General features: G+C 36.9%; 1 protein-coding gene across 4 annotated transcripts; it reads left to right on the top strand.

Annotated features, from left to right (window-relative positions):
* The first annotated feature begins 19,703 nt into the window (after positions 1–19,703).
* LOC122023779 lies at positions 19,704–23,859 on the top strand. 4 transcript variants are annotated; one of them, XR_006123230.1, is made up of 5 exons: positions 19,705–21,030; positions 22,739–22,896; positions 23,241–23,307; positions 23,394–23,583; positions 23,639–23,859. XR_006123230.1 is itself a non-coding variant. In XM_042582097.1 (5 exons), the coding sequence occupies exons 1-5, from the start codon at positions 19,819–19,821 to the stop codon at positions 23,433–23,435; spliced, it is 1,404 nt and encodes a 467-aa protein (XP_042438031.1). In that variant the 5' UTR covers positions 19,709–19,818; the 3' UTR covers positions 23,436–23,859. The 4 variants fall into 4 exon arrangements, 3 of the variants coding, with proteins under 3 accessions (XP_042438032.1, XP_042438030.1, XP_042438031.1); XM_042582097.1 differs by having other exon boundaries at positions 19,709–20,596; positions 20,672–21,030; positions 23,394–23,859; XM_042582096.1 differs by having other exon boundaries at positions 23,394–23,859.
* The last annotated feature ends 1,110 nt before the right edge of the window (positions 23,860–24,969 follow it).

Genomic DNA, 24,969 nt, shown 5'->3' with positions numbered 1-24,969 from the left:
GTAATGCCATTTGGGCTTACCAATGCTCCAGCGGTGTTTATGGACTTGAGGAACCGCATCTTTCTGGAGTATCTGGACTAGTTTGTTATCGGTTTCATCGATGATATATTGGTCTACTCTCATTCCGAGGAGGAGCATGCACAGCATCTTCGTACAGTTTTGGAGATTCTTCGACGACATCAACTGTACGCAAAGTTCACCAAGTGTGCATTCTGGCTATCTTCAGTCGGTTTTCTAGGACACGTGGTTTCTAGCAGAGGTATTTTAGTTGATCCTCAGAAGATCGAGGCTGTCACCAGTTGGGAGCAGCCGAAGTCAGTACAGAAGATCCGTAGTTTTCTGGGACTGGCCGGTTATTATCGACGTTTTATCGAGGGTTTCTCGTGCATTGCTATGTCACTGACACGCCTTACCAGGAAAGGCGTGAAGTTCACGTGGTCCGAGGATTGCGAGACCAGCTTTCAGGAGCTGAAGCGGAGATTAGTGTCGGCTCTAGTTTTGGTTTTACCTTCTGGAGAGGATGGATTTGTACTCTACACCGACGCGTCTCTTCAGGGTTTGGACGCTGTGCTGATGCAGCACGGTAGGGTAGTCTCCTATGCTTCTCGACAGTTGAAGGAGCATGAGAAGAACTACCCAGTTCATGATCTGGAGTTAGCTGCCATCATCTTTGCTCTGAAGCTTTGGCGGCATCATTTATACGGTATTACATTTGAGATTCTCACTAATCATAAGAGTCTCAAATATATTTTCACTCAGAAGGAGCTTAATCTCCGATAGAGGAGATGGATGGAGTTCCTGAAGGACTACGATTGTACCATTAGCTACCACCCGGGGAAAGCTAATGTGGTTGCCGATGCACTCAGCAGGAAGTCCAGAGCGACTTTGGCTTGCCACCGAGTTTCAGTTACAGACTTGGTTCAGGGTTTCTCCGAGTTAGACCTTGAGGAGTGATAACCATGATTTTCCTACATTATTTTGATTCATATATGCATGGTTTGATGTTGATTTCATAGGTTAAAATCATGGTTACATCACATTTTGTGCATTGTGTGTATTTTTGGACTTAATTGCAAATTACTTTATTTTTATATTATTTGATGTTAATATTTGATTCTTATTTTGTAGGCATCAAATGATCTTGAATTTGGATCTATTTGGATCGAAATTGGGCTCAAATCGGAGTTCAAACAAGAAGATCAAGCTTTGAAGCATTATGGGCCGTTTATCAAGAATAGGACAGATCTGGACCATCCGTTGAAGATCTGGCCGATCCAACTTAATGGGGAGCAGATCTGAGCCATTGATGAAGATCCAGAAGTTTTGATGCAGATCTGAGTTCATCTAGCTATTGATCCAGCCCGACTTAATCTGGACCGTTTATTGAAGACTAGGCGGATATGGGCCATCCAGTGATGATCTGATCGATCCGACCTACAGGAGGGTAGATCCAGACCCTAGATTAAGATTAGCACCTTCGGATCAGATTTTGGGCAAACTTTCACCGTTGATTTAGCTCCAAATCAATCTCAACCGTTGGTTCAAATCTGAGATCTGTTTAAAATAGAGAAGCTACAGTGCCCAGCTTCTTCGTCGATTCCTCCACGCACAGTAGCTTCGTCCCGGCGCAATTTTCTCCGGATTTCGGCCCCTTTCTCTTCTCGATCATTCTCCCGAGCTTCAACCTCGATGAAGGACGTCCCAGTAGCTTCATCCCGATTCTCTGGAACCGATTTGGGTGTTCCCTCCGGCGCAATCTCCATTTCTTCGATACCTCTGTTCACCTCAGATTTGGAGGTGTTCTTCCAAATCTGAGCTCCGATTCCCATCAGAAACGCTAGGCGGTGGTCCTCCGGCGTTGTTGAGCTTCATCCGACCACAATTCGCAATCCGTAGCTCCCATTCCAGATTCAGAGGTCAAGGATGGCAGATTTCTAGATTTTTGGCATTTTCTTGGGTTTAGGGTTGTTTCAGCTCGTCGGGGGTGGTCCGTCGGTGTTGTTGAACCTTCCTTGAGCTGATACGCAGCTGAGACGATCCATTGAGGTCCAAAGTTGGGTGGTTTCGACTTTGGTACTCTTGTGTGACGACTTGAGTGTGAAACTTGTGGAATTGATTGTGAGAATGGATTGGTTTACCATTTTATTTCATTTTAGTTCTTTTTCTTAATGTTTTATAGCTTAGACAGATTTCTTTTAATGTTCGTTATATTTTTATGCAAGTAGTTAGCATTTCTTTCCTTGTTGAAGCTTAGTTTACGTTTTATTTGTGCTTGGTTAATTGTTTAGTGTTTAAGTGCTAAATTAGGTTTACATCTTGCTTTAGATCAGATTTATTTGAGTCTCGTAATTTCATCCTTAGTTTGATGTGCGTTGATGGATTTATCACAACGTAGTGTGACAATGCGTAATGATTTGTTCATTGGCACATAGTTATGTTTCACTCTTGCTTTAGATTAATTTCTTAATTGCTGTGTTTTTCGTTTGTTAGATTTAGATTCAAGCTTAAACCCCCCATTTATTTGCAAAACTCCCCAAATTCCATTTATATGTTTAAAACCCCAAAAATAGGAATAAAAAGACAATCCTAAAATTCATACGACCGTTAGTTCCTCGAGATCGATCCTGGGCTCGTTACTACAACGTTATTGTGAAATTAAGGGGTTCAGTGGAAAAATACATTCGTACAATTTGATTAGCGGATGTGACAGATTCGCTTATCAAATTTTGGCGTCGTTGCCGGGGAAATTGAAATATGCAATGTTTAGTAATTTTAGGATTGTTGTTTTGATTGCTTTCATGATTATATATTCATGTGTTGATTTTATTTGTTCTTGAGTCTTCTGATTTTATTTGCTAGTGTTTCAGTGTAAGAACAGGAAATTCATGTAACCATGGATCCATATCATCAGTATTTTGGAGATGGGATGGAGAATTATTTTTATCAGCCTCAGACTCAGTTCTATCAGTCCTACCTACCTATGGAGCAGCGGAATAGGTATGAGGATGCACAAGAATAAATTGAAGAATCAATGTGGAGATTCAATGAAGTTATGCATCAAATGAGAGAGCATCAAGAGCAACAATTTGCAAGGATACAGAATATTCAGAGTCAGTTAGATCAGATTGCATCATCCATCAGCAAGTTACAAACACAAAACGCCAGTGAAGAGATGGATTGTGGAGATCTTGTCAGGCCTGACACTGCGTCTACTTCTTCACTAGATTCTTTAAGAACTTTTTATTGTTGTGATGATGTAGTTGTTCAAATCTCTAATTCTACTAATAGTGTTTCTTTAGATGTTGTGAATGATGCAGGTATTGTTGCAAAAGATGATTTAAGTGTAGGGGAATACTTACTGGAAGCATTACCTCAAGAATCACCAAGGATAGAGGATGTAAGTGTAGGGATTTGTGCTATGGAGCCAAGCACCCAAGAATCACTACATGAAGTTGTACCTTCACCAGAACAAGAGCTTGAGCCATTTCTTGATGAAAAGGAGGTAATAATCACCACTCCAAGTACCTTTCAACACGATAAGGTAAGTATTGTTTGTGATACATCAGAAAATTTCATAGAGGTACCATTTATTGATTTTAATAGATGTGAATCATTTCTTGAAATATATTTTGCCCACACTAATTTTCTCCTATTTTCTTTTTACCCCACATGTGTGTGGGAGGTGTTTTCTTTGATTGATGTTGTAAGAGAACATAAGCGTTCGGAGTGGGTACTTAATCTGAACCGTCTACGACCTCCAGAAAGAATTTTCAAAGGAAAAAGGATTAATAAGAAGAATTTGAGTAGAACCACGATTACTCCATTACCGGGGTGGCTTCTTCTTTTGAACCTTCTTCAACCACCGAGAAATGAAAGGGGAGTTGGTTCCAATTTTGTTTTCTTTTGCATTTTAATTCAAGCTTTGGTTTAATAAATTCTTTATACATTTCTTTAGTTTCATACTATGCATTTGCACTTTGTTTTTACATTTTACATTTTATTTCCACATTTGCTTTCATACTTTGCATTTTGTTAGTACATAGCATTTTCATTTTGAATAAAAGTCTCCATGAATTTTTTTAGTAATATTTTTAAGATAGTAGAAGTTCCTTTAATTTGATCATCAATTTTAGGTCATTTGACATGATTGGATGCTTTTTCTTACATGATTTTGGTTAGTGTGGTGGTGGATTCCATTTTGATTAATTGAGTTTGATTGCATAAAAATACCTAGAAAGGACCACTACAAGCCTAAACACTATTTTATCTTTGTGTGACATGCACTTACAACAATTGAAACTCTAGAACTTGCTTAGTTTCTTTTCAAAGTCACATAGCATATGTATGCATGGAAATGAAGGATTTTTGTTATTCTTGTTCCCTCACACTTTCTAATTTCTTCTTCCACAATTTTCTTGAAACATTCTCATCAAGCATTCTAATTCTTGATCACTTTGCGTTGCTTTCATTTCATTGAGAGTTTTGGTTGAATCCTTGATGAGTTAGATTTGCAAGATAAATTAAGGTCTAAGTGTGGGGGAGAGAATTGAATTAAATCAAAAGTTTGGAAGGTTTCGAATGACTTAATGTTTTCCTATTGATGCTTGATACATATAATGTGCAGTAATTAAAGCTGTAATTTGAAGCAATTGAAGATATTATCATGTGGAAATTCTGAAATTGAAAATTCAAGTTGATGGATGCATTGCTTGAGATTAAAGGATGCTGGACAGTTTCAAAGGAAATAATTTTCCTGAAGTGTAAATCTGAGTTCTGGACTTTGAAATTGAAATTCTGTTTGGTGCAAATTCTATATTCAATGTTGAATCTGAATGTAACTGTTGTGCAACAATTTAGAAGTCTCCAATTCAGGAATCATTCAAAGATGTGGGATGCTAGATGTTTGATACCAAGCTGCAAATTTTGAAAGAAGTCACTGATTTAGTGTTCAGTAACAATACAGAAATCAGGAGTTGGAATCTGATTTCAGAATCTGTTTGATGAAGTTGTGATTTGATGTATCATCCTTAAGACATTGTGTGCCAAGTCTTAGTGCTGCTCTTTACCAGAAAAATAGAAAAATAGAAAGAACTGCTGTGTGCTAAGTTGAATTGTGATTTCTGACCATAAATAGCTTGGATTCGATTTCCTGAATTTTTAGTGCTAAATGAAATCTTTAATTCAGCTTAACTATTAATGGTTCAATACAATGTTCTTTGTGTTTACAAATTCAGAAACTGAAGCTCTGAAATTGGAAGCTTGAATTGGATTAGCCTAGTATTAAATACTGTCCATGACCAAGTTGCATTCTGTTGAAATTAAATTGAAGTGAAGCTTTTGGTTTTCCAATTCAATTTTCTTAAATCTGCTATGAGTTAAAGCATGCATGAACAATAGAAGAGATTGCTGGAATTGTCCAGCTCTACTGTAGTTAAAAGTAAGCAGAATGATTGTCTTTGCTGTGGAAGTAATGTGGAACTTAGTGGCTGTGATCCTGGAAATGCATAATTGGTCTGGTATGGAATTGTTAAGTTTCTATCTCTAATCCAGCTTGATTCTTTTCTGGTTCCTTCCCTGTATCTGAGTAAAAAGAAGGCATTTTGGATAGCAGTAAAACTGTAATTGATGTATCAACTTTGACATGTTGTGTGCCAAGCTTTTGTGGCAAGTTTCTGATAAGTGAAAAGACCAAGTGAAGTTTTTGCTTACTCAAGGACAAGTACATTTCATTCTTCTCAAGACTCATGTGATTTAAAGTCTAGAATATCTGAGAATCAAAACTGTGAAACTGATCTTGGATAGCATCAATTGAATTGTTCAAGAGAAGCTTGTTAGAATTTCAAAGGAGAGATGAAATATCTTCAATGGGATAGCAAATCAGCAGGAAAAAAAAATAGAAGAAAAGGGGCTGCTGGAATGTAAATCAGTTTTCTTTACTAGGGTTGGGACCATTATAGAAAGAATACACAATGGTTTTTAGTTTAAAAAAAAATGTAAATGTTGCTGCTGGATTTGGATCTTGTTGCTGGAATTTTGTATAATCTGCAGAACCAAAAAAAATCTGAAACTAAGAAGTGCTGAATCATAGCAGAACTTTATCAAACTTTTGCAAATAGAAGCCAATAGAAGCTATTAATGAATGTATCAACTTAACACACAGAATGTTGTAGTCTGTAATTGACATTTGAAATCAACTCAGATGCATTTCTTCAAGTTGAATTTTAGACTTCTGAAGTGTTGGCTGGTGGCTGCAGCTTTATAAAATCTGCAGAAATGAATTCCTGATATTGCCTAATTGGGATTAGTATAGAATTGTCAAGTTTCTATCTCCATACCAATCCAACTGTGCTCTTTTCCAGTTCCTGAATTCTAAGATGCTTATTTCAAGAATCCAGAATCTTAACTGAAAATTTCTGCAACATTTGAATTGCAGAGATGAAACTAATGTATCAGCAACATAAAAATCTGATGATGTGTTTCTGATTTGAATTGAAGCTCCAATCATTCCAGTGCAAAATGAAACCCTTTACCAAGCTTAACTCTTCAAGGTTCAAGGCAAGATCTTTTAGGTTTACAAAGTTCTAAAACTGACCTATAGATTTCAGAATCCAATAATGCATTCTGAAATTGATCTGTGAAGATGATGGTTTTTGATTGCCATTTGATTCTCTACCTTTTTCAAGTCTCTTGTGTGCAAAACTTTGAGGCTGCAAGAAATCAAAGTCTTGATACTAAACCTGAAAAGCATCCTATTGGAATCATATTTCTGAATCTGAAAATGAAATCTATAGTTTCTGAAATTTTCAGAAACTGAACCTGAAGTCTGGTGGCCCTTGCAGTGAGTTTGGAGTGTTGGAAATTGCAGAATCTAAAAGAAATGATTCTGGAATTTTGTTGCTGTCATTAATTTAGCTGGAATTTTAGGTTACTTTTCTAGCATTCAAGAAATCTGGATTTTCCAGAATCAAAATTTTGAAGTGCAGAATTTAGAATCTGAACTTGGCATCTCAACCCTATTTTGTGCCAACTTCTCTTACAAACTTCCTGAACATTGACTAATCCAAGTTAAGTGTCTAATTTGAAATGTTATTTGATGTTATATACTTAGAATCTTGGAAGAATGCCATTACTGGTTTTTAGTTAGCTGTTGGATTGTTGTAACATAACTGCAGTGCATGGAAATCAGAGTTCTGAAGTTGCAAAAATTCAGATGTCACAGGTGATACAAGTGTGAAGCAAGAGAAATTGTGTTGATAAATGCTGATGAGGAATCAAATGTTGTGGTTAATTTCTTCCTTGTAATGGTTTGTATGCTGCTGAAAAATAATTTGAGTGCTTAAATTGCTGGATGTTGCTGGAATTTGAATCTGAAAAATCAGAAACAGAGAAAGGAAGAAACAGAAAATTCTGCAGATTGAAGAAAGAAGATTAACAGTGGTTTTTAAAGTGTGTTAAGAATTGGAAAGTATGTGGTTCTTTATTGTCCGAGACGATCCATTGAGGTCCAAAGTTGGGTGGTTTCGACTTTGGCACTCTTGTGTGACGGCTTGACTGTGAAACTTGTGGAATTGATTGTGAGAATGGATTGGTTTACCATTTTATTTCATTTTAGTTCTTTTTCTTACTGTTTTATACCTTAGACAGATTTCTTTTAATGTTCGTTATATTTTTATACAAGTAGTTAGCATTTCTTTCCTTGTTGAAGCTTAGTTTAAGTTTTATTTGTGCTTGGTTAATTGTTTAGTGTTTAAGTGCTAAATTAGGTTTACATCTTGCTTTAGATCAGATTTATTTGAGTCTCGTAATTTCATCCTTAGTTTGATGTGTGTTGATGGATTTATCACAACGTAGTGTGACAATGCGTAATGATTTGTTCATTGGCACATAGTTATGTTTCACTCTTGCTTTAGATTAATTTCTTAATTATTGTGTTTTTCGTTTGTTAGATTTAGATTCAAGCTTAAACCCCCCATTTATTTGCAAAACTCCCCAAATTCCATTTATATGTTTAAAACCCCAAAAATAGGAATAAAAAGACAATCCTAAAATTCATACGACCGTTAGTTCCTCGAGATCGATCCTGGGCTCGTTACTACAACGTTATTGTGAAATTAAGGGGTTCAGTGGAAAAATACATTTGTACAATTTGATTAGCGGATGTGACAGATTCGCTTATCAAGGAGCAGGGACCTACAGAGCAGGGTATTATGATTACCATGGTTGCTCAGTCATTGATCAGGACAAGGATCCGAGAGGCCCAGGCTGGTGATCAGCATTTGCAGTTCATTAGCAATCAGATAGCTTCTGGGCAGCAGACCAAGTTTACACGAGACGAGGAGGGTGTTATATACTTCCGAGGCAGATTATGCGTACCTCAGTCTTATCCGGTCTTACAGGAGCTACTTCAGGAGGCTCACCGCTCTCGATTTGCGATTCACCCAGGCGGGACCCGTGTGTATCGAGACTTGAGGCGTTCTTACTGGTGGAATGGCATGAAGAAAGACATCACAGATTTCGTGGCTAGATGTCTTGTTTGTCAGCAGGTGAAGGCTGAGCACCAGAGACATGCAGGATTACTTCAGCGGATTCCTATTCCTGAGTGGAAGTGGGATCACATTACCATGGACTTTGTGGTAGGGTTGCCGAGGACACGACGAGGTCATGATGCGATTTGGGTAATCGTTGATCGATTAACCAAATCCGCGCACTTCTTAGCAATCCGGAGGACTGATTCCCTGGATCGATTGGCAGATCTGTATTGCCGAGAGATCATCAGACTACATGGCGTTCCGTTGAGTATCATTTTGGATAGAGATCCACGATTTACGTCTCGTTTCTGGCAGAGTCTGCAGCAGGCCTTGGGCACACAGCTCCGATTTAGTACAGCTTTCCATCCGCAGACAGATGGATAGTCAGAGCGGACCATTCATACTTTAGAGGACCTGCTGAGGTCATGTGTTATGGATTTCGGAGGCAGTTGGGAGGACCATCTGTCGTTTGTAGAGTTTGCTTACAACAACAGCTTTCATTCGGCTATCCAGATTGCACTGTTTGAGGCGTTATATGGTAGATTTTGTCGGACACCCGTCCTCTGGGATGAGGTTGGAGAGGCCCAGATGTTGGGACCTCATAAAGCTCAGCAGGATACAGAGTTGGTCCGTACTATCAGACGGAGGATGTCAGAGGCGCAGGACCGTCAGAAGAGTTATGCTGATCGGAGATGCAGACCACTAGAGTTCTCTGTTGGCGACCATGTATCTCTGCGAGTTTCACCCATGAAAGGGGTGAAGAGATTTGGCCTCAGAGGTAAGCTGGCTCCGCGGTATATTGCCCCTTTTGAGATCTTGGAGAGGATCGGAGCGGTAGCTTATCGATTGGCACTACCACCGTCCCTGTCAGGCGTGCACGATGTATTCCACGTATCTATGCTGAGGAGATACGTACCTGACCCGACACATGTGCTGGCAGATATCCCAGTTCCAGTTCAGCCTGACATTACTTATGAGGAGGTTCCGGTACGGATTCTCGACCGGAAAGAGCGTCAGTTGCGGAACAAGACTATCCGGCTAGTTAAAGTCGGATGGCAGCATCATTCGGACGAGGAGGCTACTTGGGAGCTCGAGGATACGATCCGAACTCGATATCCCCATCTTTTTACGTGAGGTATGTGATTCAGTTTACCGTTCAGCATTTATACTTTCTGTCTGTTATTAGTACTTGCTGATGGTAGATAACGAAATTTGGGGACCAAATTTTTATTAGTGGGGGAGAATGTAAAATACCGGAAATAGGTGAATATTAATAAGGGAATTTTCCGAAATTTTTTGGAAATTTTTCGGGAATTTTTCGGAGCTCGTACGAACAAGTTAACGGGGATAAAAAGGGAGTCCGGGAAAGTCTCTTTGGGTTACCCCGTTTAAGTGAGGAAAAGTTGTTTTTTTTCCTTTTCTTTTTATAATTTGTTTTCTTTTTCTTTTCTCGCCGAACCCCGCTCGCCCTTTCTTCCCTGTCGCGATCCCGTGCCTTAACCGCCGGCCCCGGCGATTTCATCCTCGCCGAAACCTGAAATCCCTCGGCCACTTCTCCTCTCCTCTGCCTCCCGAATCATTTATCCCTCTCCACAGCCGAGTGACGTTGTGCCCTAGCCGACGCCTTCTACCCTTCACCGGCGGGGATCCAGCCGAGCCCTAGTGCCGGCTGCCACCACTGTGCCTTGCCGACGCCGCCATCCTTGTGCTCTAACGTCGGCGACGCTTGGGCGAGCGCCGGTCACCGCAACTCCTCCTCTTGTAGGCTCGCGACACAGCCAATACCTTCCCTCTGCCCTCACCTCCAGCTGCGTGCCACTGCCGATCCATCACCGGTGTTTCTATGCCCTAGCGCCGGCGGCCGAGTTTCAATTGTGCCCTAGATTTCTCTCCTCTGTTTCGGCCAGAATCCCCTCTGCCCTAATTCTTCATTAGTCGAGCCATTTGTTTGGATGAGAGTCCACTGTTGGGTCTTTCTCGGTCCCTTCTTCAAACACTCTCAGTGAAGTCTCCAACAGAGGAAGCAATTGGCAGCACTTCAGGTAAGGCATTGTATTCTATAATTAGGTATTTTTGGTTTGTGATCTCATCTTGAACCGACAGTGAGGAAGAATTTCTAACAGGACTTGCTGTGGGGTTTTCCCTGGTCCAGCAATTTAATCCAGTGGTTGTTTACCTTAGATCCAGTAGCAACTACAGTTGTGAATTGAAGTAAGAGGTAAAGAATTGATCATCTTGTAGATGATTGGTTGATAGGTCAGCAAGGAATGTTAATTTAGGTTATGTTTTGTATTTGGTATGAGTTGGATTCTAGGTTAGGTTTATGTGATTTTTTATTAGAGTTTTGCCCTAATCTAGTGTAGGAGATTTTTATTTAGTTATTTATAGGAGTGTAGCTAAAAAAAAATTTATTTGTTTGACACAGGACTTTGACGCGAGACGAGTATCTCGACGTCGTATTCGGACCAGATTGGACTTTTCGATTAGAGGCGGGTACTTTTGACTTTATGTCTTTGATATGCATAGTAGTGAGTTTAACAAGTAGCAATAATTATGTTCTCTTATTTGTTTCGGTTAATCACTACCCGATACTCGTTACATGATTGATTGATTGCTTGTTTTGCATCTCATGTATTCCTTACCTGCTTATACATGCTTATAGGGGTAGTGATATACCATGCTTCACCATGTTCAGGACCTAGGTTTTATACCTTCGGTGTACCTTTGATTTGATTCGTTGACCTATGGTGCACTCTTATGTATGTATATGGATTAGTTCAGGATATTTTGTGGATGTTGACATGCACCATTCCCATGATTGCATGCTGTGCGATAGTCCGCTCCATTATTGTTGAGCACATCGCCAGTTACATGGATTTGCACACACCACCACTCATGGGTTAGTGGTCGATTCAGGCAGTGTGTGTTGCAGCAGGGACTTTGTTTGACTCCGTTGGTCCGCTCATGGGTAGTGTGATGCAACGTGTTAGCCGGCAGGGATTCCTCCCCGTCATCGTGTACCGGGAGTTGAGAGCATTGTGCTCCACCATTTATGATTTGGGGTAGGAGGATAGGTGTACTCCGACAACATCCCGTCCACTCGGTCACTCATCAGGAGCAGTGACGACAGAGTGCACGGTTGTCACAGCCCTACCCACTCGGCCTCACTATTGTGTGTGAGATGATCGACTGGCATCAGGGGTGACCAGGACGCATCATTGGTATCATATGCATGATGCATTTATTGCTTGTGTTTGTTCTTGCTGTATTTATATGCTGTATATTGTTTGGACGCCTATGTTTGACATGCATATAGGATTTCTATGCCACTCGGACTGTTTGTCCTTATACCCAGGTCCTGGTTAGTACAGTTTTTCTCCTGTTTACTTCAGTTGCATTTCATCCTTTTATATCAGGAGACTGTACGCATGATTAGTGCTAGATGTTATTTCCCTACTTTGCATATCAGTTGTACCTGCTGAGTGTTGGACTCACCCCGCCTCCATTGTTGATATTTTCAGGTTGATGCTGTCAGGAGAGAGTTCCAGTTGTTGGTCCCCTGCAAACCACGAGGACTTATTGACCTTTTAGTTTTTCTTCTTATTTGACTATGTTTAGAATTGATTTATTTTGATACTTGGATAATGTATGGATTGTATTTATCGATAGATTTTTATTCGATATGTTTTACTACATACCTGCCTGGACGGCAGAAGAGGTGAGTTTATCGGATTTGTGTTTTATGAGTGTAGTGGAGTAGGAAAAATCGGATTTGAGCTTTATGGGTGTAGTGGAGTAGGGTTGTTTTTCGAGTCATCTTATTACTGCTCTGTTTGTCTACTATTAAACTGCGTGAGTGATTGTTTATTTACTGTTATTATTCCAGCCGCATGTGGCTGAGGTATATGAGGATGTAGAAAAGTTTCAGATTGTCCGCCATACAGGAAAGATGCTGCCGAAATTTCCTCGGACAAGGACTCCTCCGGGGCGTGACACAGCTACTAAACAGTTATAGCAACTACTATGTTATAGCAGGTACTGTAGTAGTTGGTACAATGTTATAGCAGCTACTATAGTAGCTGCTACAACGTTGTAGCATCAGTACCATAATGATTATTACATGCAATGATAGGAAAAAGAAGAGAGAATTTTATTTTAATTTAAGAGGAACGAGAGAAAAGTTGTAGGTAGATGAGAGAGGAATTAAAAAAAATTGAGTTTTGACTGTCATATTGTCAACAACGGATTTCACTCATGGTTGCACAGAAGATGTCGGATAGCACATATATATATATATGCTGCAGACCTTAGTCTGCGAATTCGTCCAGACTTAACTCAGGGTGCCTGGAATTGATTTAGGCACCTGTTCAGACACTGGTCCAAGCGCCTGGATTCATTATAGTAAGTATTTTTGTCTTGTTTTGGGGTATATTATGTTGGATCGTAAAGGCGCTAGGGGGGTGAATAGTTTTCATTGCTTTTTCAAAAGTTGAGATTGCACAGTAGAAAAGAATCACAAAAATACAAATGCTAACACAAGTAGTTTTACATGGTTTAGAGCCTTCGACGATTCCTACTCTAAGGCCCACACTCATTGAGTGCTTTCATTAGCCAATCACTATCAATTCAAAAATGAGTTATAAACTTTAAGTACATGAACTATAAAATGAAAGATTACTGACAAAAAAAAAGTAGGAATAGAATTCTTTAATCGTAGGTTGTTGGAGTAGCAACGAGCAAGAACGAAAGTCATAGCAATGGTTGTATATAAGCTACTGGTGAAAGGCTGCTTTTATAGCCCTATTTGGGTGCCTGGATCCCTTCTCAGGCACCTGAACTATGCTGATGTGGCAAGCTCTCATCGAAACTTTATCCTCGAAGTTTATCCACCTCCGGGTACTCGGACCCCTCCGGGCTCCTAAACCGTTGACGTGGATTCGACCAGTCATCGTGCTTCAACTCAGCTTCTAGATGAATTTTTTGGTCTAAGCGTCTAGACCAAATCTGAGTATCTGGACTACTCGGGTGCCTGGCCAGTCACCCATCCGGGCGAATCTAGTCCGAGCGCTCGAACTCTAGGCTCTCAGATCCCTTCTGAGCACCTAGACACCTCTTTTTCACACTTCTCTTTCCTAAAAAAATAGTTAGTCCAGACAACCAAAATATATTTATCCTATAAAACAAAGTTAGCATAATAAGGTAGTAGTATTAATTAGATCCTTTCTCTTCGAGATCAGGATCTAGTCAAGATCTCATCTTATGTTTACCAAATGGACCTAAGCTGGACCGACACCTACTGTTCTCTCAATCGCGAATGCGTCCTCACTAGATCTCTCCTCTAATAGCTAATATTTTACTTACCAACTGTAGTCATTTGACTTATCTTTAACCCGCCAGGTCTTCCCGCTAGTTGTCAGGTCCGTAGATCCATCTAGATTTCGGCCGGTTGTCAGGTACCGCAGACCCAACTGGACTTTCCGCCAGATATCGGGTCACTCCTTGATCTATCTAGACTTTGTACCAGCTATCTGGTCCCATGAACCTAGCTGGATTTCAACCTGGTGTCAGGTCCTCTAGACCCGTTAACTCATGCACACTTGGTAAAGTAATTAGATCACAAACACTCTAACTTTAATTCACTTGTCATTTATCAAAACTTGAGTTAGATCATTAGTGCAAGTTGTACTAACAATCTTTCCTTTTTTGATACAATGACTACCTGGGTTAAAATCGAAAAAAAAAATAATATTAAAAGATGATAGATCAAATGTAAACAAATGATCTAAGTTAGTTTTGATTTTCATTTACTTGATCATGTTTTTGTTTTTTCCTTTTTCTACATTAACCCTTACCCTCCCCCTTTGGCATTCATCAAAAAACAAGGTATAAGACAAGCATAATATGGGATAAGTAATTTCAGACATTAATGTAGAAATATAACTGAAAGTATATACTTTGTATGCATCAGACTCAGAGAGAGGTTTGAACAAAAGTTCAGTTTAGTAAAAAAAATTTGTAAATATTTTTAAGAGCATTTTTAAGTAAAGCTTTGTCCGAGTAAGGCTTTGTCAAAGAATATTCCAAGTAGCTTCTTCAAAAAATTTTGAGTAATCTTTTTCAAAAATTTTAAGTAAACTTTTTCATAGATTAAAGGATTTCCAAAAATAATTGTAAGGAAAAAATTTTCTAAGTAAATATTTGCAAAGAAATGATATTCTAATAAATATTATCCAACAATTTTCTAAGTAAAAATTTTCAAAAAAAAAAATCTAAAAAAGATTGTCAACATAATTTTAAAGAAAATTTTAAAGTAATTTTGAAGAAAACTTTTCTAAGCAAGATTGTCAAAGTAATTTTTTTAAAAAAAAATCCAAGCAAGATTGACAAAATAATTTTAAAGAAAAAATTTTTAAGAAAGATTGTCAAAATAATTTTAAAGGAAAATTTCCTAAATAAGATTTTCAAAGAAATTGTAAAGAAAAAATTTCTAAAGAAGATTTTCAAGCTAATTTTAAAGACAAATTTTCCTAGGAAAAATTTTTAAATTAATTTTAAAAAAATCTAAGAGAGATTTTCAAAGTAATATTAAAGAAAAATTTTTCTAAGAAAAAAATTTTCAAAGTAATTTTAAAGAAAATTTTTCTAAGAAGGATTTTTAAATTAATTTTAAAGAAAAATTGTTAAAGTAATTTTAAAGAAAATTTTTCTAAGAAAGATTTTTAAAATAATTTTTAAGAAGAATTTTCCTAAAAAATATTTTTAAATTAATTTTAAAGAAAAATTTTCTAAACAAGATTTTCAAAGTAATTTTAAAGAAAAAGTTTTCAAAACAAAATGCTTTCAAAAATTTTAAGTAAACATTTCCAAAAAAATTTTAGTAAATATTTTCATAAAAATTTTAAGTAAGACACATTTTCACAATAATTTTAAGAATACAGATTCAAAATAATTTTCCAAGTTTTAAAAGTTATATGATTTTTCAAGAACTTTCAAAATTATCTATTTTCAAAACAAATTTTAAAACATTTTTAAATTGTCCAAGTAAATCCTCCCTTTTGACCTGATATTATTAAAAAATAATATTTATCTAAAAATTATCATTAATTGTCTAACTGTTAGTTACTAACTAACTATTAAAAGATAGTAGTGTTTACTTGGTTTGTCAAGTTAAGTAATAATGTCTAGTTAAAAATTTATTTAAAAAGGACTACTTAACTTAATCAATGTATTGTTGTATTTATAGCCCAGACTTATTTTAATGCACTAATATAAGCATCTGAAGTCTAGACAAAATACCTACGTATTTCACTCCATTTTATGTTCTTAAATACACAATCAAGATAGACCTAGTATGTTTATGAGATACTCATTCCCTAGATCTATAGGATCATGTTTTCTAAGGGTTCGATCTAGACAAAGGCCAAAATAATTTTTGTAACACTAGAGAAATGAGAAATTTTTAGAAAATATAAAAATTAGCTTAGAATTTGAAAATAATTTAAAGAAATATACTCCCCCTTAACCTAAGGATATACTTATGATTATTTGTAATTTAATTTAATTTTAATTTAATTTAAATTTGATCAATCCTTATTCATTTCAACCTATCTATATTTTCAATCAGGAAATCCTATAATTTTATGAAATGAGTTAAGTTAAATTTCAAGGTTTGGTTTAACTTGTGTTAGATTTAAATTTAGCTTTGAGTTCAACAAATAGAAATTCTTTGGACAAACGTCTAAGCTGTGGTGAGTCACTAAGACATCATTAAAGTAATCACGCCTTTAAAATTTTTTCAAATAGTCCTACCCACTGAACTTAGTGCAAAACTTTGGTTTAACCAGCTAGGATTAGTAAGGGGTAGCTTCGATTAGTTCCACTAAGACAAATACATCAGGTTGAAGCCATATCTTCCTAGACATGGATAGATAGAGCTTTCCTAACATTCAACACTTCTCCAATACTATTTGTCAAGTTAATCTTTTGTCCCTAATTAAACTAGTCTTAATTACCTAGTCAGGTAAGTTATTATTTTGATGTGCTCACTAATTTGGAATCTCCTCCTAAATTATATAACTTTTATTTTATTTTATTTAATCTTAATTACATTTTAGTTAAGGTTTAATTAATATTTAATTAATTATATTTTAAGTTCAATTTAAATTTTTTATTTTGAATTAATTAACTTGATTAAATTATCCTTCTTTAGAGAAGTGTACTTAAGATTTAAATTTTCTTTTAATTTTTAATTTATTAAATTATTTAAATTATTTTTTTTAAATGTTTATTTTTAATGTTTATTTTTTTATTAATTATTAATTTTTAAATATGATATAGTTTTGATTTTAACAAATTAGTTTTATCTATAGGTTTAATCTTAAGATTTAAATTCTTATTTATTAAATTATTTTTATTTTGGATAGAAATTTCTAAATTAACATTATCTAGATTATCAAATATTTTATTAAAAAAATTATTAATTTTATAGAAATCAATATTGACTTCGTCATTTTTATCATTCAAATTTTCAAATCTATTTAAGTATAAATTTTTGTTATTATTTGAATTTTTAAGATTATTATTTATTTATTTATTTAAATTCAAATTGAGATTTGGCGAATTAATTAAATTATATATATTTTTATTAATTAATTTATTTAATTTTAGATTTTATGATTTAATTAAATCTAAATTCTTTAATATGTTTATAGGAGTATTTTAATAAATATCTAAATCATCATGCATATTTATAGAAAAATTTTCTAAACTATTGTTTACAGTATTTAAAGTGCTACTAACAGTGATATTTTGGTGAATATTACTAACCTTAAGCACAACCCCTAATTCTGTAGGCTTCTCCGTTAGATTTAACTTGAGCCTGGATTAATTTTTGTCTTGTTCCTCCAGCTTCAACAACTCATGAAGCTTGGTCAAGCAAGTCCAAAACTCATGGGCATCTTTGACCTTTCCTATCCTTTATGTAACTTTACTAAGTAATAAATTTGAAATTAACTTTATTTTCTTTTGGTTTGCTTTGGTTCTGAGAAGATTGCTTCAACGCCATGCCACCATCGAAGTCGTTCATCAAGATGAAGTTTTCCATTTCCATCCTCCATAAATTGAATTTGTTCTTCTTGTATATCTCGTATGGCGGTGGTTGGTTGACGTTCCGCTCGAGCGTCTCTTTGTGCTCCATTTCACTTACACAACACAATTTTATAGAGAAATTCCAAGATTATATCTTTAGGTAAGTAGTGTGAGAGGATGATAAGTATAAAAAGAAACTCGATTGGTGTTGCACCAATTCAGAGTATTTTGCAACGCGAAAAGCTTGTCCAAAAGAGGTAATTGCACCAATTTGAACTAGGTCAAAAACTTAAATCAAACGAGAAAAAAAGGAAGAAAACAAGAGAACCCCCCCCCCCCCCCCCCCTCTTACTTGATTGGTGGTTACACCAATTCAAAGCGGTACCTCACTCCGATATCATTTGTTGGATCGTAAAGACGCTAGAGGGGGGAGGGTGAATAACATTCATTGCTTTTATGAAAGTCGAGATTACGCAACAGAAAAGAATCATGAAAATACAAATGATAACACAAGTAGTTTTACTTAGTTTAGAGCCTTTCATTATTCCTATTTCAAGACCCACACTCGTTGAGTACTTTCATTGAGAAATCACTATCAGTTCAAAATTAAATTACAAACTTTAAGTATACGAACTGCAAAATGTAAGATTGCCTACAAGAAGAAAGTAGGAATAGAATTCCTTAATCGTAGGTTGTCAGAGCAGCTTTTCAGGATCATTGGAGCCTTCTTAGAGTAGCGCGCAAGAACAAAAGTCGTAGCAATTGTTATATAGAAGTTGTTGGTCGAAGGTTGCTTTTATAGCCTCGTCTGGGCACTTGGATCCCTTCTTGGGTGCTTGGACTGTGCTGACGTGGTGATCTCTCATTGAAACTTCATCCTTAAAGTTTATCCACCTCCGGGAGCCTGGATCGTTGACGTGGGTGTTCGGCAAGTCATCGCACTCCAACTCAGTTTCTGGATGAATTTTCTAGTCTGAGTGCCTCGACCAACTCCGGACGCCGAGACCGCCAGGGTACCTGGCCAAGCACCTATTCGGGCGAATCTAGTCTAGGCACCCAGATCCCTTCCAAGCACCAAGATCCCTTTCGGGTGCCCAGATCCCTTCCGAGCACTAGGACACCTTTTTTCACACTTCTTTTCCTAAAAAAATAAGTTAGTCTAGGCAACCAAAGCATGTTTATCTTGTAAAGTAAATTTAGCACAATAAGTTAGTAGTATTAATTAGATTCTGTCTCCCCAAGATTAGAATCTATTCAAGGTCTCAGCTTAGGTTTCCCAAATAGACCTAAACTGGACCGAAGTCTACTGTTCCCTCAACTGGGAATGCGTCCTTACTGGACCTCTCCTCCAGTAGCTTATATTTTATTTCTAACTACAGTCGCTTGACTTACCTTTGACCCACCAGGTCTTCCCACTAGTTGTCAGACCTAACTAGACTTCGATCGGTTGTCAAGTCCCGCGGACCTAATCGGACTTCCCACCAAATATCATGTCACTCCTAGACTTATTTGAACTTCGCATCAGCTATTAGGTTCAACAAACCTAGTTAGATTTCAGCCTGGTGTCAGGTCCTCAGACCCGTCAACTTCTACACACTTGGTAAAATAATTATATTCATCTTGTCATTTATCAAAACTTGAGTTAAATCATTAATGTCACTTGCACCAACGTATTATATATATTTAGGATTCAAGATTTTTGAATTTAGGAGTTGGATTATTATAGATTTGAACCAATAAAATTTTTCCCTTTAGTCAGCTTTTCGCTTGGGTTATATTGTTCAAGATTAAAAACTTAAGATGTCCACGGAGTATATTATATATATTTAGGGTTTAAAATTTAAAAATTTAAAGATTGAATTATAATGATTTTAAATTAATAAATTGTTTTTAATAGGATTCAGACTTCTCTTTTGAATTTTAATATTTAAGATAAAAAATTTTAAATTCTAACATCGTATAATGTTCTTAAAATCAAAAAAAAAAAAAGCTATTGATTTAAAAAAATAATAATAAAAAAATAAGACTCCAGATGCTTCGATCATTTTATCATGCATATATTTTTTTTCGCTTTTTAGGTCAGAATAATTAATTCATATCTTTCGAGAGAAGCCATTAGGCATTAAATTTGCTTTCATCTGGTTGAAACTTGAAACCGACCAACCTCTTCGGCTTCGGCTTCGGCTCCCCACTCTCCGCCACGATGTGCGAGATGCTTGATTCGGTGGTAGCGTCGTCGATCCTCGAGTTCCTCCTCCGCCGCTCAGACTTCAGCACCTCCCTCACCGGAGAATGCCTGATCGCACTCCCCGTCTCCTTCCCTCTCTCCTCTCGCCTCGAAGCCTCTCTCCTCCTTCGTCGTCTTTCTGCCGATCTCTCTCGCCGATCTATTTCACTCAGCACCCTCCACACCCTCGAGCACCTCTACCGTCTCCAACGTTTCCCTTCCCTACTTCCTGCCTTCGCCTCTGTCGCCGTCGAGTGCACTGTCGCTCCCCTCCGCCGCCGCCCTTTCTTCTCATCCTCCTCTAACAATGACGCCGAGTTCTTCGACGCAGTCAATAGGATATGGAATTGTAAGGTGTCTGACATCGAGCAGTCGGAGGTCTCTGAATTGGTGTCTCCGGCGATGAGAGAGGCGAGAAAGGAGATGGAGGCCGCAGTAGTGGATCCTGCATTGAGGGAGGAATTGGTCCGGCGAGAGACTAAGGAATCGGCTCTGGAGGCTGTCATGGTTTTTGTGGAGGAGGCGGGGAAGGAGATGGGTCCGACGTTTCTTGAGGCTGCCGCGGAAGCAGTTCTGGGTTGGGAGAGGGAAGATAGCAGGGCATTAAGCAACCTTGACAGATCTTTGAGAGCACTGCAAGGAAAGATCAAAACTTTGCATTCCTATAAGTTCCAGCCAACAGAAAATGATGCTGAAATGCATCGCGCACCAAGAAAGATGAACGCATCAGGATCAAAGGTTCTGTCAGACCAAGGTAACCTTTTAGACTTTTTACTCCTGGTCTACACAAAGATGGGTGAACCTTTGACACCAGCAATTGATATTTCAGACGGGAGCAATAAGGGCTTTAAGTTGACAGGGTGTAGTTCTAGGGGAGATCATGGAGAAGATGGAATGGTTGATGCAGAGCAAGATTTCTGCATCGACAATCCCACAACTTCTCGAGGAAAGGGTGGCGATGATAAAAATAGCAATGATGAGTTCCGGTTAGAACACTCTAGTCCACTTCCATCTGATGCGAATGCTACAAACAACAATGATGAGACGGATTTTTCCAAGAAAGTTTCTCTGTCTGATGAAAAACCTAGATGCAACTTTTCAGATGCTGATACCACTACCAGTTTGGATGGGTTTAAAACTAAGAAGCGTAGTTTAATGGACAGGAATGCAACTGCTTCAACATATGAGGTAGGGACTCATCTAAGTACCTTTAACAATTCTATTGGTTCTATTGAAGATTTATTCAAATTCTTTTCCTTGTTCAAGTCTTTGCGGATCTTGGTTGGTTTGCCCTTATAAATCCTTTTTTTTTTTTTCTTGTTGAACATTTAAACAAATCAAGTGAAGAGTATGGAATAATCATCATTTATACCTTATGAATAATTTGGCTAAAATCACAACACATGATCATGCAAGCCATGGAAAAAAAATTATACTTGAATGCTTAAGTGCTAGGAGTATGCAATGATGCAATAAAAAACTTTGTTGGGGCCACCGAAGCACCATTTGCTGGTATATTATTGACTTATTGGACCGATCCTATCTAGGTAATGTTTTAATCTTCTACCTTAAATTGCTCTTTGTAGAGTGAATTGGATGTGTCTAGAGTGTGAATGCCATCCCCACCACGAAACAACACTAGGATCTTCATCTATAATGGAAAGAAGCAACCTCTTTGAACAATTTATGTGTTGTTGAGAACTTCCTCATTACCAACAAGATAACTAACACAAATAAATATTGAAAAAATAGTGATATAATGTCGAGAGAATCCAACCCTGAGTAGATAAGTACATGCTCACAACCTGTATAAATGACCTCTTAGTTTGCATTAGAATCCCATGTCAACATTGATGGAGAAGAGTAGTAAAACTCACTGTACATCGGCTATGCGTGTGTCCTCATGGCCAACTGACCAAGCACAGTCTGTTATCACAAAACTCTATATTCTTTTACTCATCAATACCCTTCTCTATCTACCTGTGTTCCTACAAGTAAATTGTGTTCGATTGTGCCATTCCTTGGATCTCCACATTTGTTTCATTTCCCAGATTCAAGGTATTAGTCCTTATGTAGTGATTTAATTATATGTACATAATGATTTTTAAAATCATGTATTCATGCTTCACAAGATCTCTATTTTCTTCCATGTGCAGCCTGTATAATATCCTCCTTAGATGTCCATGGTCAATAACACTATTTGCCATGTAACACTCCTATCATTTTGGCAGCCCCTTTTGGAAACATTATTCTCAAGGAAAGCTATGATTGATTATTGCTCATTTCTATTATGTTTTAATCACTTGCAATCGCTCTTGCTCAATGACTTACATTTCTTTTTTCGGAGTACCTCATAGTCTCCTGTGCCTGCAGATGTTATTCCCTAATTTGCATAAAGAAAATTTAAAATTTTTATTGAGTCTCTTCTAATAATTTTTGAAGCTCATGTAATACTCAAAATAAATCTATCTACATTAATTCCCCACTCAATACGAAGTTTGAGCTGCAACACTCTTCTCTGAAAGTGCTTGTTGCATTGATGATTAATTTTTCTTATGGTAATTGCCTGCACTCGAAGCAGCTGGGTCACATTGTTAATGGTAAAGTATGGATGAAATCACAATTAACTACTCATTAATATTTCAGAATGTGGGACGAGAAACTTGTAGCTTAAGGGAGATGCTATTCTCAAAACCCTTTGTGCCGCTTTGAACTTGAGGCATATATTGGATTAGAAAAACTTGGTGCGATATATTTTCACACTCTGAGCTTGATGAACTATATTAAAAATATCCTATCAACCACAATATTACAAAGTTATTGTTTCATAAGGAGATGACAATGATACTTGTTTTTCCTACTCCACCCCTTGTTTAACAACCTCTTGCATCTATAGTGGGATTCTGGTGAAACCGAATTTGGGCAATCCCTACATCGAGGAAAGGAAATGAACAAATTGAGACCAGGTAGGTCAGGTGAAGGATTGTTTTGCAGGAGGAGAAGAAGGATATGGAATCCACACGAGGAAATGACTCTAAGAAATGCTGTCGTGCAGTAAGTATTAATATTCAATTTCAAATTAATTAGTTGTTCACTCTATATTTGTGAAGGGAAGCTTTGGCACAACTGTAAAGTACCGTTTGAGTTGCGAAAACAACCTCTTGTAAAATAGGGTAAGATTACCCTACGTAGAATAGATCCTTCCTCATGATCCCGTATTGGTGGGAGCTTTGTGCACCAGGCTGCCCTTTATTCACTCTTATATCTAGTCGACTAACATTCTCATTTTGTATAACTGATTCATACCATACAAGGTTCTACTCTGTATAATTTTCCTAATTATTCATTTAAATGTATGATTTTCTTATTTCTTAAATTCCTAATCTCTATGATGAAAGGTATGGTGCTGGGAACTGGAAACTCATAAAGGCCAGCCACTCTGAAATATTTAGTAAAAGAACTGAGGTACTCATTATGTTGGCAGAAAGAGCATTTCGTATTAGTTTTATCATTTATGTTTTTATTTATTTCACTATGCTACTATTGAACAGCACGATCTGAAGGACAAATGGAGAAATATGACTAAATTTTGAAATCTTCTTAGCCTAGCAGTTCGCTGTCGAAGAAAAAACCCAGAGAGATTGCTTCTGCAAGCCTTGACATTAGTTCTCTGTAGGAATTTCCAAGAACAGCAACTACGTCTCCCTCGATGATTTGTTGATCTCAGAATCTCATTAAACGGTTGTCTCTAGACCAATGCCATTTTCACTTCTCCATGCTGATCTTCTATTTGCAGGGCCAAGCTTTTGCGACTTGTACATTCCTATTTCGTCTCGATCAATGTGCGAAGTTGGATCGGTGGTGTGTCATTGAACTTAATGGTAATTGCAATGCTCTCGCTCCCCCTTTAAGTTAAAAGTTTTGCTAAATGGGAAAGTGAAGCTGCATGTTGATTCTTACTGTGAAATGTTGATTAGTTAACAATTTTACACATGAAAGTATATTTCGATTTTGAAAGATTTGTTCTTTTGAGACTAGTGTTCTTGAGTGGAAATATAAGAGGGAACGAGAGACAGAACATGAAAATGTGCATAAATGATTTACAATTTTATGAAGTTTTTCCACGAATAGGTGTTCTGGTCAATCACTATTATCTGATGCTTCGTCTTTAATTATTCGCATTTCGATCGCTTGAATTCACTTTCGGTTGCTCGAATCCATGTGTCAATCTCCGTCTAGATAAGCTTCCGTTCTATCTATTCATTGGATTTTTCGGTCGTCTAGATCATTTTCGTTCATCTTGATTCAAAATTTATTCCGTTACGCCAGCATTTATTTTGACTCGAAGCTTATTAAGGACTTTGATCACTTGTATCTGCTTCTGGTTATTTAGAGATCTAGACGCTGGGAACACTAATTCATCCTACAGAATAGAGTTAGTCCACAAGCATAGGTAGTATATAACTTATGTTAAGATTGTTAAAATTGTGTCTACTTTGACTTTGAAACACTTATTTGTTTTTCGGTCACTTCAAACCTTATATATTCTCCCCTTTCATAAATATCAAAATATGAATAATATTAAAATAACACTGATATCAATTAGGTATTGGGTTAATTTTCAGTGGACCTAAAATATTTTATTAGTTGTTTGGTCTTTTTCATGCAAAGGATTTTTCATGCAATATTAGGATAAAATATCTCTATGATTTATCTATTTGTATTTTATCATGGGATGACGATATTGATTGCTTAGGGTTAGTTATATCATCTTTTTCTCTAAAAATTTTGACCAAAATCAATATGAATATTTTGCAAAATTAAGTTAACAATTCATTTTCAAAGAATTTTTTTTTTGCAAAATCAATTTTAAAACCTAATCTTAGAAAAATCTTTGGCAAAGAAATTTTGTAAAGACTTCGAAGAAATTTTCAAATCTAATTATGAAAAGTCTTGTAAACTCTTTCAAAAATAATTTTTAAAGGCTATTTGCAAAAGTTTTTTCAAAATCTTTATAAATCAAGTGTAACAGCCTTTTGCAAATTATTCTTTTTTTAATTAGAACTTAATGTTTGTTCCTAATATTGTATCAATACACTAAAAATTTCGATCAAAATCAATTTGAAT

The sequence above is a fragment of the Zingiber officinale genome, chromosome 9B, assembly GCF_018446385.1.
Source record: "Zingiber officinale cultivar Zhangliang chromosome 9B, Zo_v1.1, whole genome shotgun sequence".
Classification (NCBI taxonomy): Eukaryota; Viridiplantae; Streptophyta; class Magnoliopsida; order Zingiberales; family Zingiberaceae; genus Zingiber; species Zingiber officinale.
This window is presented reverse-complemented; position numbering and strand designations above follow the sequence as displayed.

Excerpts from the sequence above, each read along its gene's own strand:
- LOC122023779 (XM_042582096.1), top strand. The coding sequence starts at position 19,819 with ATGTGCGAGATGCTTGATTCGGTGGTAGCGTCGTCGATCCTCGAGTTC. Across the intron at positions 21,031-22,738 it reads CAACTGCTTCAACATATGAG|TGGGATTCTGGTGAAACCGA; the intron begins GTAGGGACTCAT and ends TTGCATCTATAG. Across the intron at positions 23,308-23,393 it reads TATTTAGTAAAAGAACTGAG|CACGATCTGAAGGACAAATG; the intron begins GTACTCATTATG and ends ACTATTGAACAG.